General features: G+C 49.6%; 1 protein-coding gene across 1 annotated transcript in view; it reads left to right on the forward strand.

Annotated features, from left to right (window-relative positions):
* The first annotated feature begins 1,624 nt into the window (after nucleotides 1-1,624).
* LOC133063956 (uncharacterized) overlaps nucleotides 1,625-24,752 on the forward strand; it is a 994,855-nt gene continuing 971,727 nt past the window's right edge. The window contains exons 1-2 of the mRNA XM_061153890.1: nucleotides 1,625-1,683; nucleotides 1,846-2,233. Of these exons, the coding sequence (XP_061009873.1) occupies nucleotides 1,625-1,683; nucleotides 1,846-2,233 (447 nt within the window). The remainder of the gene's footprint in view (nucleotides 1,684-1,845; nucleotides 2,234-24,752) is intronic.

Consider the following 24,752-nt stretch of genomic DNA (forward strand, 5'->3'; position numbering starts at 1 on the left):
TCAAGTTAGGCTTTTGTTCCCTTGACCTAGAGCTCCTCTGCTTGTACGGATCAACTAAGAATTCAGTAGACTGCGATCTGTGTCACGTCTGGGATCACCATGCTCGGCTGGCCGCTGCTATGGTTCTCTGTGAGGTGGACTGTTCTGACTTATGCTTTGACTCTGCCAACGACCATTTGCCTTGATGGCTGAGAGCTGCCACTTGGCCTGTGCCATTCTGGGATGCAGGGACCCCTCACTGCATCTAGGTTTCCCAGTTCAGTGGCAGCTGTTCCCACTATAGGGTGCCTTCTTTATGCCACAGTCTGCTCCTTTGTACTGGGGATAATAACAGGGTTTTACTTGTGCTGGGGCAGAGGGAAGAGGTGGAAGAGAGGGGAAGGAGCTGAAGCAAGAAGGGGGAACACGCGGGATGCAGAGACCACTGGGTGGGAGCAGATCCATTTACTTATCTTACAAATGTTTCTTGAGCACCTACTGTGTGCTACCCACCGTGAGGGCTTTCTAAGGATAAAATCGTGAACAAAGCAGAGGCAGCAACTGCCTGCAGGAGCTTAGTGGCAGAAAAAATTTAACAAGCAAGTGCAACATGGTCTCAGCTCTTGGTTGGGGAAGCTCAGGACACATCGGAGCCTGGCGCTCATTCAGCCTGTTCTGGACTCTGGGTATGACACTTAAATGTCTAGAATATACCTCCTGGCTCAACTCAGCACGCAGCTGAGGAGGGAGCCCCACACTGGTGCTAAGGGAACATCGGGGGCCCACTCAGATTTATCAGCCCATCACTCCAAAATGTCCCTTAATGTCTCCTCCCTTTGTCCATCTGGACTGCTGCTGGGCTGAGCCCCCCAGTGGTGCTCTGTCTGGCCCTGCCCTGCATGCCTGGTCCCCGGCAACCTCTCCACCCACCACCCTGTGCTCCCCTCGCCCACCCCGCTGCGGCCCCACAGGTTTCTTGCTGCCTCCCTCCCAGCCCCTGGGCTTTCACATGTGCTGATCGCTCTGCCTGAACACCCTTCACCTGGCTGAGAACTACTCATCTTGTTCACCTCCATTCAGCGTTCACTTCCTCTGCCCCTTCACCAGCCCCAGACCTTCTGAGGCGTTGCTGTTTTAGGCTCCTCTCTCCCCAGCATCCTGCGATGCAGGAGACCCAGGTTTAATCCCTGGGTCGGGAAGATCCCCTGGAGCAGGGAATGGCTACCCACTCTGGTATTCTTGCCTGGAGAATCCCATGAACAGAGGAACCTGGGGGGCGGGCTAGAGGCCATGGGGTTACAAAGAGTTGGAGACGACTGAGCGACTCACACACTCCTCAGCATGTCTCTTTGCAGTCCTTTGGCAATGTCGGTCAGTCACCACCTCCCCCCACCCCCCTTGCACTGGGCTCCACCAGGGCAGAGACGATGCCTGCCATGGTCACTGCTGTAAACCATCCCTCCCCCCCTGCCCCCACCCCCACCATCACCATGCCTGGTTCATAGTGATGCTCAATAAACACCCTTGATAGGTAAGCACAGCTTTGAAATATGGTGCCTCTGCCTTAAGCGCATCATTCTCCAGGCTGAATTCTCCTGGCATTTTGAGCAGCCCCAGTTTTCCAGTCACCTCCAAACCGTTCAAGATGCAGAACAGTACCAAGGACCAGGGTGTCCATCGTCGTAGGGCGCTGGAGAAGTGGACGTCTGTCTGTCCCTTGTCCCTTCCCTTCCTTGGGCAGGGAGACCGTCCGTGTGGGCGAACTGGGCGGCGGGGTGGGCAGGATTTTTCTGAGCGGGCCTGGCCCCGGGGCAGGTGAGACCCGCGCAGGCCTCGTCCACGCGTGCCCGCTGTGCCCGCGAGCAGCCAGCAGGGGGCGGCAGAGAGACAGGAGTGGTCCGCGGAGGAGCCCAGCTCCGAGCCCAGCCGCGCGAACCCACCGAGCCCGCGCTCAGAAGCCCGGTCTCCCACCGACAGGCCGCTCGGCTCGGAAGGCTGCTGGGTCCTTCCTCTCCCTCAAGTGCAGGCAGAGCCCTCTGGAGCCATGGCCAGCCCTTCCAGCAGCCCCGAGGACACGGGCAAGCTCAGAGGCAGGGATGGCCGGCAGAGGCGGGAGGCGGAGGACGCCCCTCCGGAGGAGAAGAGGTTGAGGCTGGGGCTGGAAGGAGGAAGCGCCGCGAGCGAGGAAGGGGAAGACGCGCCGCGTCTGGGCAGGGAAGAGACCGGTACCCAGACAGGTGTCGAGGACGGAGGCGTAAGTGAGCGGGGGCGCAGGAGGGATGGGGTGGGGGCTGGGGGGCAGGGCTGCTCCCCGTCGGCGGTCAGCTGCAAGTTGGTAATTGGGCAGCAACTCCTGCGTGCGGGCGCGGTGTGGTAGCTTGTGGGGACCTCCTGAGAAACTAGATGCCCCGTTGTTGGTGGCAACTACCTTCTTGTTTATGTAGGATCGACTTGCTGATTCTGCCACGTCGTCGTTGTCGCTGGCTGGGACACCCCTGGGCTCTGGGGTTGTTCGAAAAGGGAGGGGCCACTCTGTGTCCTGGGGGCGCCCAGAAGGGAAAGGAGATGGGGGTGGGGGGTGGGGGGGGGTTTACTCTGAGGAGCCCGCACCCTGCACAGCCTCATCCTGGGCAGAGCGGTTTGAGGCGTCTCTCTGGGACTTTTTGCTGGTCGCCTTCCACCTGGTAAGGGGCTTGGGTGGGAAGTACGGGGCACAGCCTCTGAAACCATGCCCGGTCAGCGCGTGCACTGGTGGCAGCTCACCAAGACCCCCTGCCTGCCCCCCCCCCCCCCATCTTCCTGTCACTGCTCTCCAGGCTGGCTGGGCAGGGAGAGTTGAGAGAGGAGGCAGGTGAAGGCTTCCCACTCTGGAGTCACTCTTCTCGGCCCATCTCTCCAGAGAAGGACAGTGAAGCAAAGTTCTGTGCATCCCCTTGGGGTGCCGCCTGGCTCTGGTACCCACCGGCTGAGGGTACGTTTGGGGTGGTTTGTTGCATATGTACGTGGGTATGTGAGTATGTGGGACAGAGTTCCATGGCCAGCTTGACCCCCTCCCTGGCCCCTGCTTTTTGCTTCCTCTTCTGAATCTTCCAGTTGTGATCCCGCGGACCTCACATTTGGGGGGTCATAGATGTCTGGAGGACAAGTGAGGGCTGGCTGGACGGCTGTCCTTTTGGCGGGGGCCGCCACCTTGAGAGTTTTAAATTGATAATGGGTTTGACCTTTTTGTTTCTTCCAACCATTTGCTCAGCCGAGCTCACCTTAAAAATTTGATTGGTGACTAGTGAGCCCCACAAGGAAGAGGTCCCCTTGTTTCTCCCGAATCCTTGCTGGCGTCAGCTGCCTGCTTCCCCTTCACTGGGCTGCGTCAAAGCCTGGAGGACTCAGGGAGGGGGCTGCTCTCAGGTGTTGCTCCCAAGCCCTTGCCTCCCGTGGCTGTGATTGAGTTCAGATCGTGGGCCACCTGGACACCAGAACCAGGTGAATTTCTCTCTGTGATGCCAGAAGGATGATATTTGGGGAAGGTTTTCCAGGACACGTCATGGAAAGGGATGTGTTGCAGTGTGATGAGAGGAGAGGTCCCGGGTCTGAGATGTGATGATGGGGCCATGCAGTGCTGTGAAACTTCCACTGTCAGAAGCCCTTCCCTGCCCTGTCACCTCCCTCTTTCACATGGAACTTTGCCCAAAACCAGGACCCCAGAATGGAATGGAGTGACCAGGTGCAGTGGGCTGCTTAGGAGTGTGGGTTTGGATCCAGACTACTCGGGTTTGGATCCTGGTTATGGTTCTCCTTAGCTGAGTGACTGGGGGCAAGTTGCTTAACCTCTCTGAGCCTTAATGGTTTCCATGGTGCAAAGCATATGTCAACAGGCCCTGTTCCATGGGATACCCAGATCTCCTGGGGACAGTGGCCCCCTCATAAAGATGGTCTTGGTTTTCAAGTCTAAAGGTTGGCCAAAGTCTGGCGCCCAGAATGCCCACCAGACAGATTTCTCCTTTTCCATGTCTATAATAATATTCTTGTTAAAGAACCTGGAAGCAGTTTCAGGCTGGTGCCAGGAGCAGCAGCTATTTCTTTAAGGAAGAGAACCATTTCTTCACTTACAGACCATGTCCAAATGGATCAAGAAAAACAGAATGCTTTTTCATGAGATTTTGTCTGCGTAGACCATTAGCTTGGCCAAAATGTCAAAAACATCCTTTTTCTTTGATAGCAGATTATTTTTGGATGCAGATCATTTTGGGCTTTTCTCTGCAAAAGCTGAATGGGCAATACCTCCCTGTCCGTGTTGTATCTAGATGTTTTTGAGGATAAAATACCCTTTCCCATCACTGTATCTGATGTCCTGGATGGCTGAGGTTTATATGTGACTGGCTGTCGCTCAGAGGGGCTCCTGGACTTGGCCCCTGTCTTTAAGGAGGGGGTTGCATCCTCTGCTGGTTTGCTAGGGGATGCTTTTAGGAGCTAAACTGGAGCCCCAGGAGGCCTCTCAGCACCCAGGTCCTGCTGGATGTGTGGTAGAAGGAAGGTATGTGACTCATGAGGGCTGACCCCCCCCCCAGGGATCAGAAGTTTTACAGACTTCTTTTGCCCCCTCCAGGACCAGTGATGCTGAGGAGATATTGAAGAACTGGTCCCCCTAGAGCCTTTATTGATTCCTTCTCTCTCTCTCTCTTTTTATTACTTATAGAATTTTATAGAAAGAACATATCCAAGTATCATTCTATTGGTGATGACAATTGAACTATTGATTCCTTTAGAGTGACCCCAGGGTGAGTCGGACCGATAGCTCTCCCTGGAAGGAGAGAAAAGTCTTTCCTATGTAATTGGTTATCAACCCCAGGTGTTTGTTCAGCTTTTCCCACGATCAGGCAGCTTGGCATAGATTTCTGGGTTGTTGCTGGGCAGAGTTGAGCTTTCAAGAGTAATAACTCATCGGATTCCCTGAAGTTCCCTGATGGACTCTTTGCTCCAGAGTCCCTGGGGTTGGGATTTCCATGGTGGTGCAGTGGTTGGGACTTCATTTTTCTAATGCAGAGGGTTTGAGTTTGATCCCTGGTAGGGGAACTGGGATTCCACATACTGCATGTCATGACTAAAAAAAAGTGTCTCTGGGATTGAGACTGGAGCAGAAGGTTGTTGTCAGCATGACGCTCCTTGTAGGGGTGAATCCAGACTGTAGATCTTTCCCCTTCTTTCTGGTGAGGGTCTGCACCTGGGTATCTCAACTTTGGCACTGTGCTGTTGACATTTGGAGTCAGATTATTCTGGTATGGGGGAGGCGCTATGTATTATTGGGCTGCTTGGCAGCATCCCTGGCCTCTACCCACAGAGGCCAATAGCACTGATACCCTATCCCCAGATGTGACAACCCAGGAAGAGGTGGGCAAAGTCACCTTGGCTTAGAGGCACAAGTCTACACTTGCAAAAAATATTGCAGAGTGTGGTAGTTAGGTTTGGGTCCCTGCTGTACCACTTATGAGCTCTGTGTCCTTGATAAATTTATGTGATCTCCAGGGGCCTCAGTTTCCTTATCTATAAAATGGGAATAACCTCAGTGGTGGGTTGGGTATGCTTTTGTTGAAACAAGTTAGTAAGTAGAAAATGCTTGGCATAGCATTTAGACATGGAAAAAGCACAAAACAAATGGTCGTCTCCATTCTAAGTTATTTGAGTGAGTCAGACTCCATCCCCATCCCCTTAACCACTGGTGATGTATAAACCGGGATGTGTGTGTGCGTTAAGTCGCTTCAGTCGTGTCTGACTCTTTGTGACTCTATGGACTGTAGCCTGCCAGGCTTCTCTGTCCATGGGATTCTCCAGGCAAGAATAATGAAGTGGGTTGCCATGCCTTCCTCCAGGGAATCTTCCCGACACGGGGATTGAACCCATATCTCTTATGTCTCCTGCATTGGCAGATGGGTTCTTTACCACTAGCAGGAAAGCCCTGTAATTGGGGGTGGATACCATTTACCTGAACCTTAGGTTGGGTTCAGGTAGCATCTCATCGGGTTCCCCCGATTTCCTTCTTGGTTCTCGGGGTCCAGGATCCCAGGGAGGCAGGGCTGTGGGCAGGCAGGGCGGGTGGCAGTAAGGGTTTGCGCCCACAGCGGATAGTTCCAGAGCCAGCTGCTGAGGCAGGGCGTTTGGACCAACATCTGGGTTTCAGGATTCTCGTCTGAGCACAGCTGGACTCCGCAGGGTAGAAGCTCTCTCTGCTGAGATATAGATATTTCCCTGGCAACGATCTCTCAAGCTGACATGAAGACATGGCCGCCCACCGGAGCGCGGTGTGTCTGCCTCAGCTCTTCTGCAGTCTGTGAGGCACGTGTCTGCGGAATGCTGTGCTGGAGTGGGAAATGGCAGGAGGTCTCCTCATCCTCTAGGGACCAAGAGTGGGGTGCAAGATGGTGGAGGGTCCTGGGGGAGGCAGGAGCTTGGAGGACATTACTTTCAGCTGAAACAGAGCAGCACATACTGGATGGTTCAGACCCCTCACCGTGTGGGGAGGCGGATGACTCTGTGCCTGGAGTAGTTTGAGGGTGAGCTGTGTTGCCCTTGGCCTTAATCATTTCAGAAAGATTTAACCCCAGTCCTGACAAACTGGAGCTCGATTTGGGATTCTCAGGGGAAATTCAGACTGCAGGCCAGGGTCCTCCAAATTTAAAAAATTTCATCAAGATGGCCATCATCCCGTTGTGTCCTCTGGAACATGACTTGGGAGCTCAGGGAATAGGAGAGAGACCAGTTTGGGCACTGGGACAGGAGTCTCTGCTTTACTGGTGACCTGGACGATGGTGGAGTTTTGTGCCTGGATCAAGGACCTTGAGTTGTGTACCTTAGGAGATACGTTTCAGAGGACTTAAGGATCTTTTGGGTAATGGGAGTGAGCAAGATTCAGTGTCAAGTCAACTTCCAGAAAAACAGGGAAGACCCTGGATCTGATTCTAGGCTCTGGCTGATGTTCTGAGACCCAGGTGGCAACATCTCATGAACAGATGGGTCGGGGATGGAGATTCAGACTTGAAGGTCATCAGTGTCTAAGGCAGTTGAGGCGAAGAGGATACCCGAGAGACTGACTGGGAAGAGAGGAGTGGTGAGAAGAGGCCTTAGCGGAAGCCCGGGAAATCTGAACGGTGAGAGGAGAAGGGTCAGAGGACCAGCAGGCTCCACAGACAGACGAGGGAGAACAGCAAGGGTCATTTATGTTGAAAAGAGCCCACCAGACTTAATATGCTTGTTGGCTCTTGCTGGAATTTTAGTGGAGGCCAACTGGGGTTGGGGGTACAAAGACTCACCCTAAGTCTAGACACCTCAGCACCCAGCCAGGGTGTGTGCGAGGAAACACAGAATGCTCCATGGCCTTGACACTCTTGGAAAACATTAGCCTGTGTGTGTGTGTGACTCCAAAGCCTTGGTGCTCTTAAAACACTGAGCTGTCACTGTTCGATGCTCTCTTGGAAAAGGACCCAGCCTTGGTGGAGAGCCTTGCCCTGGTGTGTTCCTTGGCACAAGAGGGTAAGCATTGGGAGCCCTCACCTTTCTGCACTGGGGGCCACTTGCTTTCTCACCCCTTCTTCAAGTATTTGAGCAGCTCCTGCATACCAGGTGCCAGGCTGGGTGCTGGTCTACAGGATGGATCAGTCTTTGTTCTTCTGGAGACCTTAATCTACCAGACGAGACAGACCCTGGTCCATGGGCCTAAGCTGCCCTCCCCACCTGTGTTTGTCAGTAAAGTTTTATTGACACACAGCCACACCCACTCACATGCATATTGTCTGTGGCTCCTTTCTTGCTAGAATGGGAGAGTTGAATAGTTGGGGCAGAGGCTGTGTGGCCCACAAAGCTAAAGATACTTATGCTGAGACTCTTAGGTGAAGGGCTTTGCACCCTGATGGTGTCCTGTGGAGGCAGGAGGACAGCTGCTCTTGAAATACTTGCAGTTCTGGGCTGGGTTTGTGACGAGGGCTCACCTTGTGGGACTCCAGAGAGAGAGGGACTCAGCTCCCCTACTCTCACCTTTCTGGGTCTCTGGTGTCAGGGTAAGGACTGGGGCTTTGAGTGGGCTTTCCTCATCCCTGTGGCTGGATACCCGGCCAGCACTGTCTGACATTTGGGTGGGGGTGAGAAAGGAGGGAGGGAACAGAGACTTTGCAGCCCTCTCCTGAGCGTCCCTCTAAGACGGTCCCCAGTGAGTGTTTGGGGCCCCACTTTGCACAGCTGCTAGGGTCCACTGAGATAGTCTTGTTGGTGCTGTGACTCTGGGGTACAGAGCCTCCAAATCACTGAGAGAAAGGAAAGATTTTTTTTTCTTTTTTTGCAAGCACAAGAACTCAGGTTATTGAAATTAACATTTACCCCCAAGTTTTTTAATGTCTGGGCATGCATATTTAAGCGTCTGCCTCAAAATCTCTCGCTAATAAGCAGATGGTACATTTAATTCCATTTTTTTCTTCTTCTTTGAGAACACATGGCTTCCTGCACTGCTTTCCTTGCAGGCAACTGCATGTGGAGGTGACAGTACTTCTGACCAGCAGCACAGATCCCCCAAGAGGCCAACGAGAGCCCTGCCCGGAGGAGGAGCTGGCCTTTTCCCTTGTCATCTCCAGCGGGAAAATTGTCAGGTTACTCAAAGTCCACAAGGCTCCTGCCTTTGCTTCTCCAGAGAGTCTCTGCCACAGCTGACCCCTAGACCTCACTGCTTTGGACCCAGTGTCCCAGGCAGGGTGTGGTCAGAGGGGGAGAGTGTGTGTGTGTGCATGCTAAGTCGCTTTAGTTGTGTCCGACTCTTTGCGACCCCATGGACTGTAGGGGCTCCTCTGTCTATGAGGTTCTCCAGGCAAGAATACTGGAGTGGATTGCCATGCCCTCCTCCAAGGGATCTTCCTGACTCAGGGATCGAACTCGCGTCTGTCAGGTTTTTTGCATCGGCGGGCAGGTACTTTACCACTAGCGCCAGCAGAGCGGGAGGGGGCTTGGGCAGACCTGAGGGGGAGGAACTCCAGACAGAGGGTAGAGGCAGATAGACAGGAGAGCCCACGTGCACAAGCACGGACCTTGAGGTCACCAGGGAGAAAGCGTGGATTTCCGAGAGCAGAGAGCAGAGCCGCCGCCGCCAGTGTGCTCCACGTGTGTCTGGGCTTTGTGAATCTTTAGCGCCTCCTCTCCCTGTGTTCCAGGGTGTCATAGAAACAGGCTTTCAGGGGTTCTGTGCAGCTCTGGGTTCCGAAGACCTCTGGGGGCTGAAGGGGCTGCCCAGTGGGTTTCCTTGGCTCTATGGGCCCCTCCTGCCGGGCCCCTCCACCCCTGACTGTGTGCGGATGTGCCTTGCCTTGCCTGTCAGACCTCCTGCCGGGAGAAACCCAGGCAGGGCTTGTGTCTGCTCCGGGGCTGGTGTCCTGTGTCTCCGCATAAGGAAGACTTTGTGACTTGGAAACATGTTGGCTTAAAGTGGAAGGTGTGTGATGCCTGGGAGGGAAAATCTACTGCCCTTTTCATTTTTCTTTTTGATTCCATGTTCTGTGTTGCCCTGGTGGAGTTGTAAGCCCTGGCCTCTAGGAATCCAGCTGGATGAAAGCATCTACATGGTATGAGTGTAATTCCTTGGTCTTTGTTCTGCTTATTAGCAATACACATTATTATTTGCTCATGTAAAGAATTTTGGCTACATAAGTATATGTAAAACAAACAGCAAGCAACTCTTTTGTCTGCCTCTCTTCAATCTTTGCTCTTGGAGGTGACACCAGGAGTGGGGGGTTGACATATACCCTTCCACACCTTTCTCTGTGTATTCAGGCACATATAGTTGCACATATACAGTTTAATTTTAATCTTTTAAAACTACAAATAGGATCAGTTCAGTTCAGTTGCTCAGTCATGTCCAACTCTTTGTGACCCCATGAACCACAGCATGCCAGGCCTCCCTGTCCATCACCAACTCCCAGAGTCTACCCAAACCCATGTCCATTGAGTCGGTGATGCCATCCAACCATCTCATTCTCTTTTGTCCCCTTCTCCTCCTACCCTCAATCTTTCCCAGCATTAGGATCTTTTCCAATGAGTCAACTCTTCGCATGAGGTGGCCAAAGTATTGGAGTTTCAGCTTCAGCATCAGTCCTTCCAATGAACACCCAGGACTGATCTCCTTTAGGATGAACTGGTTGGATATCCTTGCAGTCCAAGGGACTCTCAAGAGTCTTCTCCAACACCACAGTCCAAAAGCATCAATTCTTCTGAGCTCAACTTTCTTTATAGTCCAACTCTTACATCCATACATGACCACTGGAAAAACCATAGCCTTGACTAGATGGACCTTTGTTGGCAAAGTAATGTCTCTGCTTTTTAATATGCTGTCTAGGTTGGTCACAACTTTCCTTCTAAAGAGTAACCATCTTTTAATTTCATGGCTGCAGTCACCATCTGCAGTAATTTTGGAGCCCAGAAAAAGAAAATCAGCCACTGTTTCCCCATCTATTTGCTCCATTTGATGTCTAGAAAAGCGTCCTTTTCACTCAGTGATGTGTCTTTGGCATCATCTCATGGGGGAACCTGGGCTCCACCTCACTCATAAGGCAGTTATTCTGCTGTGTGGATGCTCCTGGGTGACCCTAGACTGATGGGTCGTTGAATGGTTCCTTCTTCCTCCCTGTTGCACATGGCGTTGTGATGAGTATCCTGGCGCACCACTGCTTGGTGTTCTATGCCTGTGCTTCTCCAAGATGTCCCCGGGGCAGATAACCAGGGCAGAGGGGCATCGGTGCTACTGTGCATCCTGGGTCTTTGCATCCTGTGTAAATATCTTCTCGCCCCCTCAGCACCCTAAGGCTCACAGGTGCTAGCCTCAGTGGGGGGTCATCCTCTGAAGCCTGAGGGGCACTGGTGAGATTGCATTGCCCACCTCGCTTCTGTTAGGCTCGGTCTACACCCTGCCACCCCTGGGAGCCCAGCTGTTCCTCCAGCCCCTCCTGGCAGGACCCTGGCTTCTGACTGGCAGGTGGGAAGGTTTACTTTCCTGAACATTCTTGGTTATTGCAAGTTCCAAGGTTGGCTTTCGCCTCCTCCAGGCCTTGCTGCTTCCCCCCATGTGTCCTCGAGCAAGCCGTTTCAGCTCTCTTGGTCAGGTCCCTCAAAGGTAAAACGGGGATCATAGAACAATGGCAGCTGCCTCCTTGGCTGCTGGGAGGATTCAAGGGAATGACCACCACTTCTGTACGCTTGGCTTGTTGTGCATGCTCAGCCAGTGCCAGGCAGGTCATCGCTGAGTTTTCAGCACGCTGGGCTGTGACGTCACAGGGGCTGTCTGTGGTGTCGAGTCCGATGCCAGGCCCTCAGTAGCTGCTCAGTAAACTATCAGTGCGCGATTGGTGGGGGCAGAGATTGGGGTGCAGGCAGCAGGTACAGACAAAAAAATGGGCTCAGCAGTGGATCCCCAGCGTGTAGGCTCCATGATGAGCCCCCAGTCTCTCAGCCCCTTGCTGTGTTTGCCAAGGCCCACAGGACTCTGCTGTGTCTTCCCCACTGGAGTCCAGGCAGGTGCAGGTCAGGGACTGTCCTCTGTCTCAGGGCATCTCCCACGGTAGCTTGGTCCTGGATTCCAGGTGACCCCAAGTGGGACTCTGCTGGATCTGAGCCCAGACACAGAAGACAGGGAAGTGTAGGGGGTAAGTACCCACCATTTGACCTTTGAATTCCCCTTTGCCTTGGACCCTGTGAGGCACATGGGCTTGTGTGTGTGCGTGTACATGTGTGTGCTCGCATGTTGGTGTTCTTGTGTGTGTGACCTTCTCTGTGAGGACCCAAGTCTTGGGTTGTTTATTCAGGACTATGGTTGCCAGATTAAGTGCAGGAGGTCTAGTTAAGCTTGACTTTCAAATTAACAGGTTTTTTTTTTTTTTTTTAGAATAAGTATGTCCCGAAGCAATATTTGGGATATACTTACTCCAAAGTATGATTTGTTGTTTATCTGAAATTCAAGTGTGAATGGTGTCCTGTCCTTCCACTTGCTATGTCTGGCAGTGCTCTGTGGGGTGTGGGTATGTGTTGGTATGTGTCCACAGGAGGGCCTGGGTGCAGGCATGAGGTTGGGGAGGAATTGGGAAGATTCTCCCGGGCTGCTTAGTGGCCCAGAGTCCGTGGGGTTGGATGCTCTGGTCCCCGGGCCTGGGCGGTGCTCCCCAGCACCTGCCCCCTCACCTCCCACCTCTGTTGGTTCCCTCCCATTCCTCTCCAAACACCAGGCAAGAACTGCCCCATCCACCCTTGTCTGGAGCACAGCCGCTCAGCCAGACGAGATGCAAACAGTATGCCAGATGGCTGCAAAGCCTCCCCAGCTCCCTCCACAAGGGGCCTGCAGATGAAACGGAAGCCTTGTCTGCCCTGCTCCCGCCTTCCAGAAAACCTGCGCCGACAGACACTCCTCCTGGAGATTAAACCACCCCGTGTTTTGCCAAACAAATGAAGCCCTTCATTGCCACCATAAACTTGTTCACAGGCACGGGCTGGGCTGATTGATCCACCCGTGCGCCTGATTCATCAGCTCTCTCACCAGGAGGGGCGAGAGGCTCTTCTCTCAGGTCCCAGCGATGAGCTGCCTAATTTCCATCTGAAAGACTGTAGAAACCGACCACAGCTTTGGAAGAAAGCTGCCTCTTCTCCCTAGGCAGGTTCCTCGTGGTTCCTGATACTTGACTGTGATCAGAGGGTGCATTTGCATCCAGCTGGCTGGGGGGCTGTCAAGGAGGACAGCCTCTGAGGGCCTCTGAGTCCACTGCATCTCTTCGTGGGAAAATCCAGGAAGGAACCTTGTTCTGTGTTGACTGCTTAATCTTTTCACTGAACTTGTTATGGACAAGGCCTCCGTCTTCTTGCAGCTCCTCTGTGGGGCAGGCACTATGATTGTCTGCATGCCCACTTGCTCTCTCTCGTCTCTTTAAAGCTCCTGAACCCATGCTGCGCTCTTTTCTGCCACAGGGCCTTTGCATATCCCGGGCATATGCTACCTCTGCCTGGGAAAGTTCTTTCAGCCTCCCCACTTCACCAGGTAAACATCTCATCTGTTAGCTGAGACACCATTGCCTCAGGGAAGCCTGGCCCCCTGTTCCCTGTTCTTATAGCACCAGCTGTCTCTCTGTTTAGGTCTGGGCCCAGCTAGACATACCTCTTTCTTTTGGCATGATTCCGTGATGCACATTCTAAGATCACCATGAGGGCAGGGGCCACGCTGTATTTCCACTGTATCTCTGATGTTTAGCGTATGCTCTCCTGATTGGGTGCACACTATTCACCCCGTAACTATGATAGCTCTCCAACAGCAGAAATGGGAGAGAATATGTAGGGCTTGTGTTACCAGAACCCCAGGGGTCCTCTGGAAGATGATGTTGGAACATATCTGCCAATGGACCTCCTTATTGTGTGGCATAGAATGCCCCACCTTTCTGACTTATCCTTAGCAAAGGCCTTCGTATTTGAAGCATAGTTGTTGGTGTGGGAGGATGGAATCTGTATCATATTTAGATCTTGTGGTCTGCCATGGCCCCTGATCTTCTTTAGCTTCAGTTACGCAAAATCCATGGTCTTTCCCTTGGTAGATGTTCAGTTTGTTTTTCCCTCTTCAACTTTGCTTAGAACTTGATCCCATAAGTGAGGCCTGCCCCCTTATCCCCATCACTTACCCAGGATGACTTGGTTTTGTCAACAACTGCTCCAACCTTTGGTGAAGCCCAGACTGAGGGAAAGCGTTAAAATAGAGGATGTGTAAAGAAGGTGAAGCTACCTGTTGGGTGGGCAGGCACTAGGGTTAATCCAAAGGCTGGAAGAAGGACTGACTTGGAGGACTGAGTGAGTCTCAGGGCTGAGGGTCAGGTCCAAGTGGACAAAAGGGTCTGAGTTTGCTCAGGTGAACTTCAAGTATTTAATAAACCTTCCTTGTCCTCATGGTTGGGGAATAATTGATGAGGCTGTTGCAGAGAAGCCAATTCTGACTCCGTGTTGGAACTGTTTGACTTGTTTTTGTTAGTATAATCATATCGAATGGCTTACCTCAGAGAATCCTGCCCATCTGCTTGACTGTTAAAGTGCCTTTGTTCAGAACCCTGTCCACCTGTAGACAGCAGGAAGGAAGAAATTAACACATCCCCTGCCTGAGGCTTGCGCTTCTAGGAGATGTTTGCAAGATTAATGGCCTTTTTACTTTGCTTCCTCACCTCCCCTCATCTCTAATCTATAAAAGAACTTGGTATCTAGAGACCCCGATAAGATGTTTATTTTGAGGCGCTAGCCTGCCATCTTCTTGGTCATCTGGCTTTCCAAATAGTCATTTTCCTTGCCTCAACACCTCATCTCTCGGATTCATTGGCTTGTTGTGCGGTGAGCTGGGTGAGCTTGGACTGGGTAATAAGGCTGCTAAATTTGATGAGGATCTGTTGGTGGAATTTTACCTGGAATGCCATCAGCGAGACTCACCAAGACATTGATTATTGATTCCCCAACTGTTACCAATTCATCAGGCTTCAGTTATAACCATAATTTGTATTAATTATCAGTGCGAGATTTTACTTTCCTAGTCAATAAAAGGGGTGTTCAGAGAGCAGAGTTGAGTGACCCAGCCCTTTTGACTCCTCTGCCAAAAGTCCACCAGATCTAGGAGTCACTTGGTGGTGAGGGGGCTGGCAGTGATGGTGGGCTTCACCTGTCATCACAGCCCATGTCTCGCATCAGGAAAGCCCATGCCTCAGTCTCTGTTTGGGAATTGAGGTTAGGAATATCAAGCCTGCTTCCCTTTCAGGACTGTTAGGAGGATAAGATGAGATGGCAAGTGGGGGCTCTTTGAAAACGAAAACATTCTATTTGAATGCAAAGTGTTCTGTGACTGATATTTTCTATCCTGTGGAATCATCATTGACCCTGAAGCTGTCTATTCAAAAGCTGAATGGAGTTAACCCTTTCTCCCTGTCTCCACTGGTGGAGGGAATCTGTCAAAAGATTGTGGTTGCTGTTTTTATGGGTGGGGAAAACTAAGGAAGGTGCAGAAAAAGGACTAGGACCCCGGACTCCTGAGTCTGTCTGTGTAAGAGCTTAAGCGAGGGAACTGCTTCATATTCTTGATACAGGGTTGCTCTGTAAGAAATAGCCCTCATCTGATATTCAAAGTGGGACTTGAGACAGTTTCTAAAAACAAAAGTGACTGTTGGGTGTGTTCAGTCAGTCTGTAACTGGGACAACTCTGGGACGAAGCAAGTGGAAACAGGTTTGGAGTGAGATGGATTTGGGTTTGAACCCAGGTTTGGACAACTACAGCTGGGAGAGAGAACTCAGGCAGATTGTTTAACATCTCGGGCCCCAGTGACCTTGGAAAATAGGTTGCATTGTATTAAAACTTGCAGGGAGACTCCCACTGGGCTCCTGTAGGCAGAGGGCTGATCAGCAGGGCAGGGTTTGAGTCTCGCAGGTGCCCGGCTCTGATCCATAACACCCAGTTATTCCCACAAATGCCTCCCTTACAGGGTTTTCTGAGTATCAGGGATCATGCACTTGGGTTGTTAACACTGTGTTCTGCACAGAAATCAACATTTGTGGGTTTATATTAGTGCCTTCTTTGGTGTTCTCCGTAGTTCCACATTTCTCAGCCCTGAGGAACATCAAAATCACGCGGGGGAGGATGTTTATTACATATACCAATTCCTGGAGCTCATGCCCAGAGTTTCTGAAGCTTAGAGGCTCAGCCAGGATCTCTGGTTACAAAAGCTCCTAGGTGTCTCCTGGGCAGGCCTGGCTGTGCCTCAGGGACCCAGTTTGGGAACTAGTCCTTGGTGCTGCTTTGTATAAATGTCAAGGTGGCCTCTTCTGCTGCATCTTGTCTTATCCTCACTTGAGTTCAAGCTTGTTTCTTCCCCCTGGACTGGAAGCTCTTTGATGTCAGGGTTCTCTCTCACATTTGCATCAGTGAACCAACATTTCCATAGGTGCTCAGAGCAGCAGGATTGCTTGCTGAATGGGGTCAGGCTCTAGGGAGGCTTGTGTGTGTGACTGTGTGTGATGTGAATCTTTGTTAAAAGAACGTTTCTGTCTCGCATCTGCATTTTCTGTGAGTCAGTGTGATTTACTCTAATGGAAGCCAGTGCAGCTTAAGCAAGGCTTTGCCCTGAAATGCAGTGAGGTTGTGGATGGGCAGAGCTGCCGAAAGCACCTCCTGGGAAATGTTTCATTGTCATCCTCTCTAATTGAACTCAGAATTTCACTTCCGTTTCACCCCACCATGAGAGCTGTGTTGATTTCTCCTTCAGAGTGGGTACTATCAGATCTCCCTTACAAATGTATGTGAGTAACTGGGATTGGGTTTGGGGGTGGATGCACTTCATTTATGATTAAAAAAACATGGAATACAAAGCTGGAGAAAGAGGTGTCATCTTTAGTTACCACTATGTGTGAGGTGGGACTTGGCATCCCAAAGAGGAACCTTGTCTACAGTCCTCAACCTTGATCAAACCGTTTCTGAATTCCTCACACACACAATCAGTACCATAATTGGTATGGATTACATAATATTTCAGTTGCTTCCTATGCTGGACAGGAGGGCTTCCCTGGTGGTTCAGATGGTAAAGAAGCCACCTGCAACATGGAAGACCTGGGTTCCATCCCTGGATTGGAAAGATCCCCTGGAGAAGGGAATGGCAACCCACTCCAGTGTTCTTTTTTTTTTAGAACTTTAAAAATATGTTTATTATCCATATATTTTTTGCTTTTTAAAAAATTATTTATTTTTAAATTGAAGGATAATTGCTTTACAGAGTTTTGTTGGAGAGTTCCATGGACAGAGGAGCCTTATGGGCTACAGTCCATGGGGTTGCAAAGAGTCGGACATGACTGAGTGACTAACACATACATAAGCTGGGCAGAAAAAAACTGTACAAAAAACTACTTGAGGGTTCTTCCTTTTGTATCAGCACTTCTCAGAATGATGCCCTTAGAACACCTGTGAGGGACTCATTTGAGCTGGTTTCTGGGCCTACAGTTCACATGGTCCCACCTTTCTGAATCAGAATCTCTGATGCTGGGACCACAGCATCAGTAGATAACTCAGGAAGTTTATAATCAAGTAGGGAGATTAGATGAGTATATGAACAAATGCAACACAGACTAGATTTAAAAAATACTTTGTTTAATTTTTAAATTTTTATTCATTAAACAAAAATTTTTGGCCATGCCATGCAGCATGGAGGATATTAGTTCCCCAACCAAGAATTGAACCTGTGCGCCCTGCAGTGGAAGCATGGAGTCGTCACCACTGGACCACGAGGGAAGGCCCTTCTTTGATTATTTCTAACGAAATAGTGCTTTAAAAAATTCAAGGAATACAGAAAAGAACAGGAAAGAAAGAAAGATCATCTCAAATCTTACCACCCCAGGAAATAAACCTCCTTCCTATAAAGTGAACATCATCCCAGACTCAGCCTATGTTCAGATGGAAGGATGGGTGGAGAGAGATGGACAGACACTTCTAATCAGACACAATGGGATTTTTTTTTTTAAGAAAATACTACATTGAATGGTGCATGAATATATGAAAAATAAACTGAAGTAAAACTGAGGAACCTGGAGATGAGTGTAGGGTCCAGGCTGATGAGGAAGGCAAAGCAAGAAAGGGGTGGTGTGGTTGTGAAGAGCGAATTTAGAAGAGAGAAGGTGTGGGAGGGGGAGGCAGACGGGAGAACGTAGTTACAGTGGGAATTTTAGATCTTGAGACCAAATGGCTTTGCAGTGATGATGAGGATCAAAGCGAGAGCATTACAATGAAGCTATATAGCCCCCTTTTGAGGCTGGATGTGTAGATGCTCCTGGTGAATGTCTGCTCACTGATGGTGAGAAATGTGAGCATTCTGGCTCTGTCAGATCTTTCCTAGGGACTCCGTGCTCTATTTTTGGGGCCTTTTTTTATCACCTGGCTCAGAGCAGTGGTCCCCAAATGGTGTTCCTTGTACCATGTGTGCGTGCTTAGTCGCTCAGTTGTGTCCGACTCTTTGCAACCCCATGGGCTATCACCTGCACGCTCCTCTGTCCATGAGGTTCTCCAGGTAAGAATACTGGAGTGGGTAGCCAGTCCCTTCTCCAGGGGATCTTCCTGATCCAGGGATCGAACCTGGGTCTCCTGCTTTGCTGGTGGATTCTTTACCATTTGAGCCACCAGGGAAGCCCTCTTAACCCTCTACCCCTCTTAAAAAAAAGGCAACTTTATCTTAGTTCCCAAATTAAAAAAAAATATTTTATTGGCTTATGAAATAGAACAACTTGGGAGTCAGCAGCTTACAGAACCGCAGTGTGGAGTATCTACAAGCCCAAGTTATTTCTCTTTATAGAATCTTAGCCAAGACTTGGAGTATTTCTGTCTTTCCTATGCCACAACCTGGGACTCTTGAAGAGACGTTGGTAAAATGTTAAGGCTTAGATGGCTCTAGGGGCCTCGGACCACCCTGGCTCAGTGCTATGGGTAGAATCTTTTCCAGCTTCAGAAGGAGCTTTGTGTCCTTTTGATAGTTCAGCCCTTAAGAGAGATTCTGTGCTAATTATGTTAAAACATGGCCACGGCTTCCGCTTTGTTGTCCCCCAAATTAAACACCTCAATCACACAAACACACCCTGTTGGATTTGGTGCGACTGATTCCCAACTGTCACTAAGGACATAATTAGATTATATTTTTTCCAGTTCAACTGAAAGAAAACTCACAATAAAATGCTGATCAATATGTGCAGCTTAGGAAGTGCAGCCTGCTTTGAGACACAGAAGTGTTTATTTTAAAAATCTATATTCTTGATTGAAGGAAAAAAAAATCCATCTCTCCTTCCTCGAGGGGGAAGGCTGAGAACTGAGCTTAGGAACAGCTTGACCGTCGGGGTCTGAATTAGACCAATGAAATAGACATCCCCCTGGAAGGAAGGGTGTGTTTCTGCTTTTCTGTGGGACGGTGCTTTTATGGTGAAGTTTGCTCTCTGTCTTTGGTGGTGTGTGTGTCTTTGAGTGTGTGTGTCTGTGGGTGGATGTCTGCATGCAAATGACAGTGTGTACCTGTGTGGGTGTGTGCAAAATTCCCATGTGAACCTCATCTTTGTGGGAATCTTAGGGCCTTGAGCCCAATGGATGCCATTTTAAGAAAAATCAGTCAAAAAACTAGATGAAAAGAACTGAAATCAAATCCAAGCTCTAAAAAGACCAGATTTGTGGGCAACTCTGGGTTTTCTTTGTTTGGGATTCTACCCACCTCCGTATGACGTTTTTGTTTCTTTTTTAGTGATCATAATCAAAGGGTTAAAATTAATTGTGAGCACAAAAAAGTAGGTAGCATGTGATTCTCTTTACAGAAGGGTTTCTCAACCTAAAAACTATTGACATTATAGGTCAGATTATTTCCCTGCTGAGGGGGCCTGTCCTGTGCAGGAGATCTGTAACAAAGGCCATGCCTAGGGTTCAAGGTGAGACAGAAAATCACAGTGAGACTGAGGAATTCTGCCAGAGTGTCTTGGAGACACCCACAGTTTCTGGAGTCCTGACTGCACTTCTGGAATTCCCAGTTGTCATTTGTTTATGGTTCATTCAGCAAACATACACAGAACACACTGTGTGCCTAGAACTTTTGAGGAAAGAGGATAAAAAGATAAAAAGATGGACATAGACCCATCAGAGGTGACTCTACCTTAACACAAATAGGATGAGAACCCAGGGTCTTGGAGACCTCATCCTGCAGCCTATTTGAGAATGAAGGACTTAAAAAACAATTACACATGAAAATGTATTGCACTTCGTATATACCAGTGCAATTTGTGTTAACTCTGCAGTATAATTATGTCTATATTCTTAGCATTTTTTTTTTTTTTTTTGAGAAAGATTTGTTTCTTAGCATATCATCTCTCGACTAAGCTGAACTGGAAATTTATTTTGAAGCAATAAAAAGCACAGGCATGCCAGACCTTACGCAGGAGATTCTCAAGTCAGTGAGCAAAGCAAAAAATTCAATACGGTTCATGTTACTCTTGAAAATCGTCTCCATCTTTCAGAGTATAGAGGTCAGACTGAGCACAGCTCAGCAGCTCCCACCCAGCACGTCTTCCTCCTGGGTTGGAACAGACAGTGGTTTCTTTGGTGAGCAGCTGATGAAGTCATCCCGGGGCTACCTTTTATGAATATTTGTGTCTTCAACCCCAAAATCATTCATCAAAGTGAGATGTTCTCATCAAGGAAAGCAAGCGCAAGCTCCTGCATGAAGGCTGTGCTCACAACTCCTCCTCCTCTCTCTTTTCCCCTCTCTTTGTTCTTGCCAAGTACTGATGGTTCATTTCCCACAGAGTGAAAGAGCCCAAGTGGATCTATACCTAGGAATGGAATCCAGGGTCATGTGTAACTCTGTATTTAATTGTTTGAAGGATGGCCAGGCTGTTTTCCAGAGTGGCTGCACCATTTTCCATTCCCACCAGCAGTGTGTGAGGGTTCCAGTTTCTCCACATCCTCACCAACCCTTGTTGTTGGCAGTCTTTCTTTTTCTGGCTGTGCCTCATGATCTGTGGGACTTTAGTTCCCCGACTAGGGCTTGAACCTGGGATCTCAGCAGTGAGAGCTCAGAGTCCTAACCCCTGGACCATCACGGAGTTCCCTACTGGCAGGCTTTGTGATTCTAGCCATCCTATGGGTGTGAAGTGGGATCTCAGTGTGGTTTTGGTTTGCATGTCTCCAGTGGCGAAGGGTGTTGACTGTATTTTCATGTACATACTGGCCATTTGTATATCTTAACTTGGAGGTAGGTCTATTTAGAAATGAAAACATAGGTCCACACAAAAATTTACGTATGAATGTTTAGAGTAGCATCATTCATAATAGCTGAAAGGTGGAAATAGCCCCAATGCCCTTCAATAGATGAAAAAATGGGCAAAACCTGGTGTAGCCACACGATGGAATATTATTTGGCCACAAGAGGAGTGAACTTTGGATACCTGCTATAATATTGATGAACCATGAAAACATGCTGAACAAAAGAAGCTGGACACAAAAGGTCGCCTATTATACGATTCCATTAATATGAGAGTCCAGAATAGGGAAATCTATAGAGAAGGAAAGTAGATTAGTGGTTGCTTAAGCCTGGGGTATGGGACTAAGGATTGAGGGTGAGCTAGAGGATATGGGGCTTCCTTTTGATGTGGTAAGATGTTATCAAATTGACTGTGGTAATTGTTGTGTGTATCTGTGAGTACATATTTAAAATGATTGAAAAGAGAAAAGTGTAAAATGTAAAAAACCAAAAGAAGGCAAGTTGCAATTCTATTGATCACTTCATGGGCTTAAAAATACAGATTCCCGGGAATTCCCTGGTGGTCCAGTGGTTGAGACTCTGTGCTTCTGCTGCAGGGGGCATGGGTTCAATCCCATATGCTGCCTGGCCAAAAACAGATAAATAGTGAAGATTATGTTAAAACATACAGATTCCTGGATCCTACCTCCAGTGATTCTGCCTCAGTTGGTCTTGGTTAGGGCTCGCGTGTCCCCAAGGGATTCCACCATTCAGCCTGCTTTGGGGCCCACTATGTCTGTGGCGAACCCTCTGTCCTCTGAGATCTAGAGGTCAGGTGATGGAGGCTCATATTATGGAGAGCTCGCCCTATTCTAGGCTCTGTTCTGGAACAGTCTCACTTCCTCTTAACCACACAATAACTTCCTTACAAGGTGGATAATGCAGGCTTCCCTGGTGGCTCAGCGGTAAAGAACCCTCCTGCCAATGCAGGAGACTTGGATTCAGTCCCTGTGTCAGGAAGATCCCCTGGAGAAGGAAATGGCAACCCACTCCAACATTCTTGCCTACGAAATCCTGTGGACTAGGGTGGGCTACAGTCTGTGGGGTCGCAAGAGTCAGACACAACTTAGTGACTAAACAACAACGAGATAGAGAATATGTCCTTTGCTTTAGACATAAGAAATTGAGGTTTTAGAAACCCTTGAGTAACTTGTTTACAGACCCACTAGGAAGTGGTCGAGCTGGAAAATGTACTAGGAGCATCTACTCAGGAACCAGTGCTCTCAAGGCCACAAATGCCGTGATCCGCAGATGCCTGAAGCCCTGCCTGAGATTTCTGCTGAGACTGGGGTGGGGGCTCTATACCTCACAGCCTCCCTGAAGTCCTGGGCATCTGGGTCCATGTCTGCTGCCTCCGCCCACCACACCCACCCTCAACCTCTGGCCCCATCTGCTTTCACCTCCAAACCATAAACCATTTGCACCAAGTGTGACTATTTTGTTCACTTGCTGAGGTCTGGGGCCAAGGACAGGGTCATAGTGCTCTCTGCTCGGTCTTGGCCTGACTCACTGACTCTCTTGCTTTCTTTCACTCCTGCATTTCCCACACCCTTCCTCCCTCCAGGATTGCTCTGGGAACTCAGAGTTCTTGTCTCTTTATTTTACTGAGCACCTTCACTATTCCCTGCAAAAATCCCCAAAGTGTGTAGTTGAGCCAAGTCAGTGCTCGACCTGTGGAGGATTCCACAGACGGGATCTCTGTCCTCTGGAAAGTGGTGGTACTTACAGATTGATGAGACATAATTTTGTGTTTCTCTCTAAAATATACTGCTCAGCTATCAAACCTTTGACACCTGGCTGCTGTCCTTGGCTGGAGGCAAGTGGGGGTGAACACTGCTCCTTTGCAACCCAAGGAGGAATGCCGCCACTTAGAGGAGGAGAAACTGGCTCTCTTTAAGAGGCCGAGAGAGGCTTCTGGAGCTGCCAGTTTGTTTGGAGGCAAAATGGTGGTTGTATTAAGATTGCCCAAACTTGGGCTGGTGCCCTGTGTGTTCAGAGCTCAAAGCCATGATTACTCGAATATATTTTTTAATGAGTTGGTTTTCCATTTTGTTGCTTGGCTGGTTTCTGCTGATAGCTTCAACCTCAAGAGTTCAGTTCAGCAGACTCTAACAGTACCTACTAAGTGCTGTCCTTTTAGCCCCTACTATGTGCCAGACCCTGGGGATATAGTGGTGATATACAGCGCTTGAACAAGAGGTTGTAGTTTCCACTGTCACCCCGCTGCCCTCCACCAAAAAGAGAGGCCACCGTTGTGCTTCTGAAGATCTCAGATACCCTTGTATTGTCCCCCTAAAGAGGGAAGGTGAAGAGCTTTGGTGTCTGAGGCCCTGGAGGAGGATTTAGCTTACTTACCATCAAGGTTTGGGGTGATGGGGAGGAGCATTTGTGTTTACAGGTGAGAAAGTGAGGAAGCTGAGATTAACAGGAAGCTTTTTGGAATTTCCATGTGCAGTGGAGACCTGCTACAGGGAGGGTCTCTTGCGACTGAATCTGTGGTCAATTGGAATGACCATACGACAGTTTGCTTGCGGCAGACAGCCCCTGAAAGTTACGGTCAGTTGTGGCTGCGACAGTGGTGACCTCCAGGGGCCTAGGTCCTGCCTGGCTTTCCAACAGCTTGCAAGCCCAGAGTTCTTATGTAAACTCATGGAGGAGGAAAAGAAGCCCTGATAATGACGAGACCAAAGTCTCCACCTGCCAGGCGTGCGGGGACTCAGAGCAGATTTAACTGGAGTTACAGAAATAGGAATGTGACATTTATTACACTTTTGCATGGTGGAGCAAAATGTATTCCCTCTGTCTTGGAGGAAAGGAGAATGCTGCAGACGTGACTCCAAGCCCATGTCTAGAAACACACTTCCTCCTGGGTCCGCAGACCAGAGCCCCATAAACACGGCGACCACTGCTGCTTCTCTCCTGCCCAGCACTCTCCCCATTTTCCCTTTTTTGTCCATAGATCAGGGAGGTTCTAGCATCACTTTTATTCCCTTGGGGATGAACTGGGAGAGGGGCTTCCATGTCTCTCTGTGCCCCTTTTGTGAGAGGACACGTTGATCTGGTTGGAGTGACAGGAAATGCTGACTCTATCCAACCAGTTCACATATTGGTGGGTGGGTTCCGTTTCCTAAACTGTGGCAGCAGGGTTCACCTCCTTGGTCCCTTGTACAGATTCCAGGCTTTTGGGGGCGAGTAAGACAAGACCTTCCTGGCAGGACCAACCAACAAGTGACTGTCTACCCATCTTGAACACCAGAGGTTTATTGAGAGTCCTTTGGACTGCAAGGAGATCAAAGCAGTCAATCCTAAAGGAAACCAACTCTGAATATTCACTGGAAGGACTGATGCTGAAGCTGAAGCTCCAATACTTTGGCCACGTGATGCAAAGAGCTGACTCATTGGAAAAGATCATGATGCTGGGAAGGATTGAGGACAAGAGGAGAAGGGGGCGACAGAGGATGAGATGGTTGGATGGCATCGCTGACTCAATGGACATGAGTTTGAGCAAACTCTGGAAGATAGTGAAGGACAGGGAAGCTGGTGTGCTGTAATCCATGGGGTTGCAAAGAGTGACTGAACAACCATTGTCTCAAACACTAAGATCAGAGGTAGATGACTCCAAGGGTTTGCAGAATGAATAGCTCAAGACAGCAGGTTCCTTGTTTGCTTTTTCTGTGATGCTCTCATCTTTCTTCCCACAGTCGCAGAGTCTGCCACAACCCAAACATGAAGTCCTCATGTGACAGCAGACAAAGGCAAGAAGAAGGGTGTACAGCATCTCCCTGAACATTTCGGTATTAAAGCGTCTCCCAGAAAACCCTAGCAGACTTCCTGTATCTCAGCCACATCAGTCCTCAGTAGATGAATGGAATCTTGGGTCCAGTCCTAAACCAATCACTGGCTAAGGGGAGTTTGAGTAACATTAGGATGTAAGCCTCAGAC

Source organism: Dama dama, chromosome 10, assembly GCF_033118175.1.
Source record: "Dama dama isolate Ldn47 chromosome 10, ASM3311817v1, whole genome shotgun sequence".
Classification (NCBI taxonomy): Eukaryota; Metazoa; Chordata; class Mammalia; order Artiodactyla; family Cervidae; genus Dama; species Dama dama.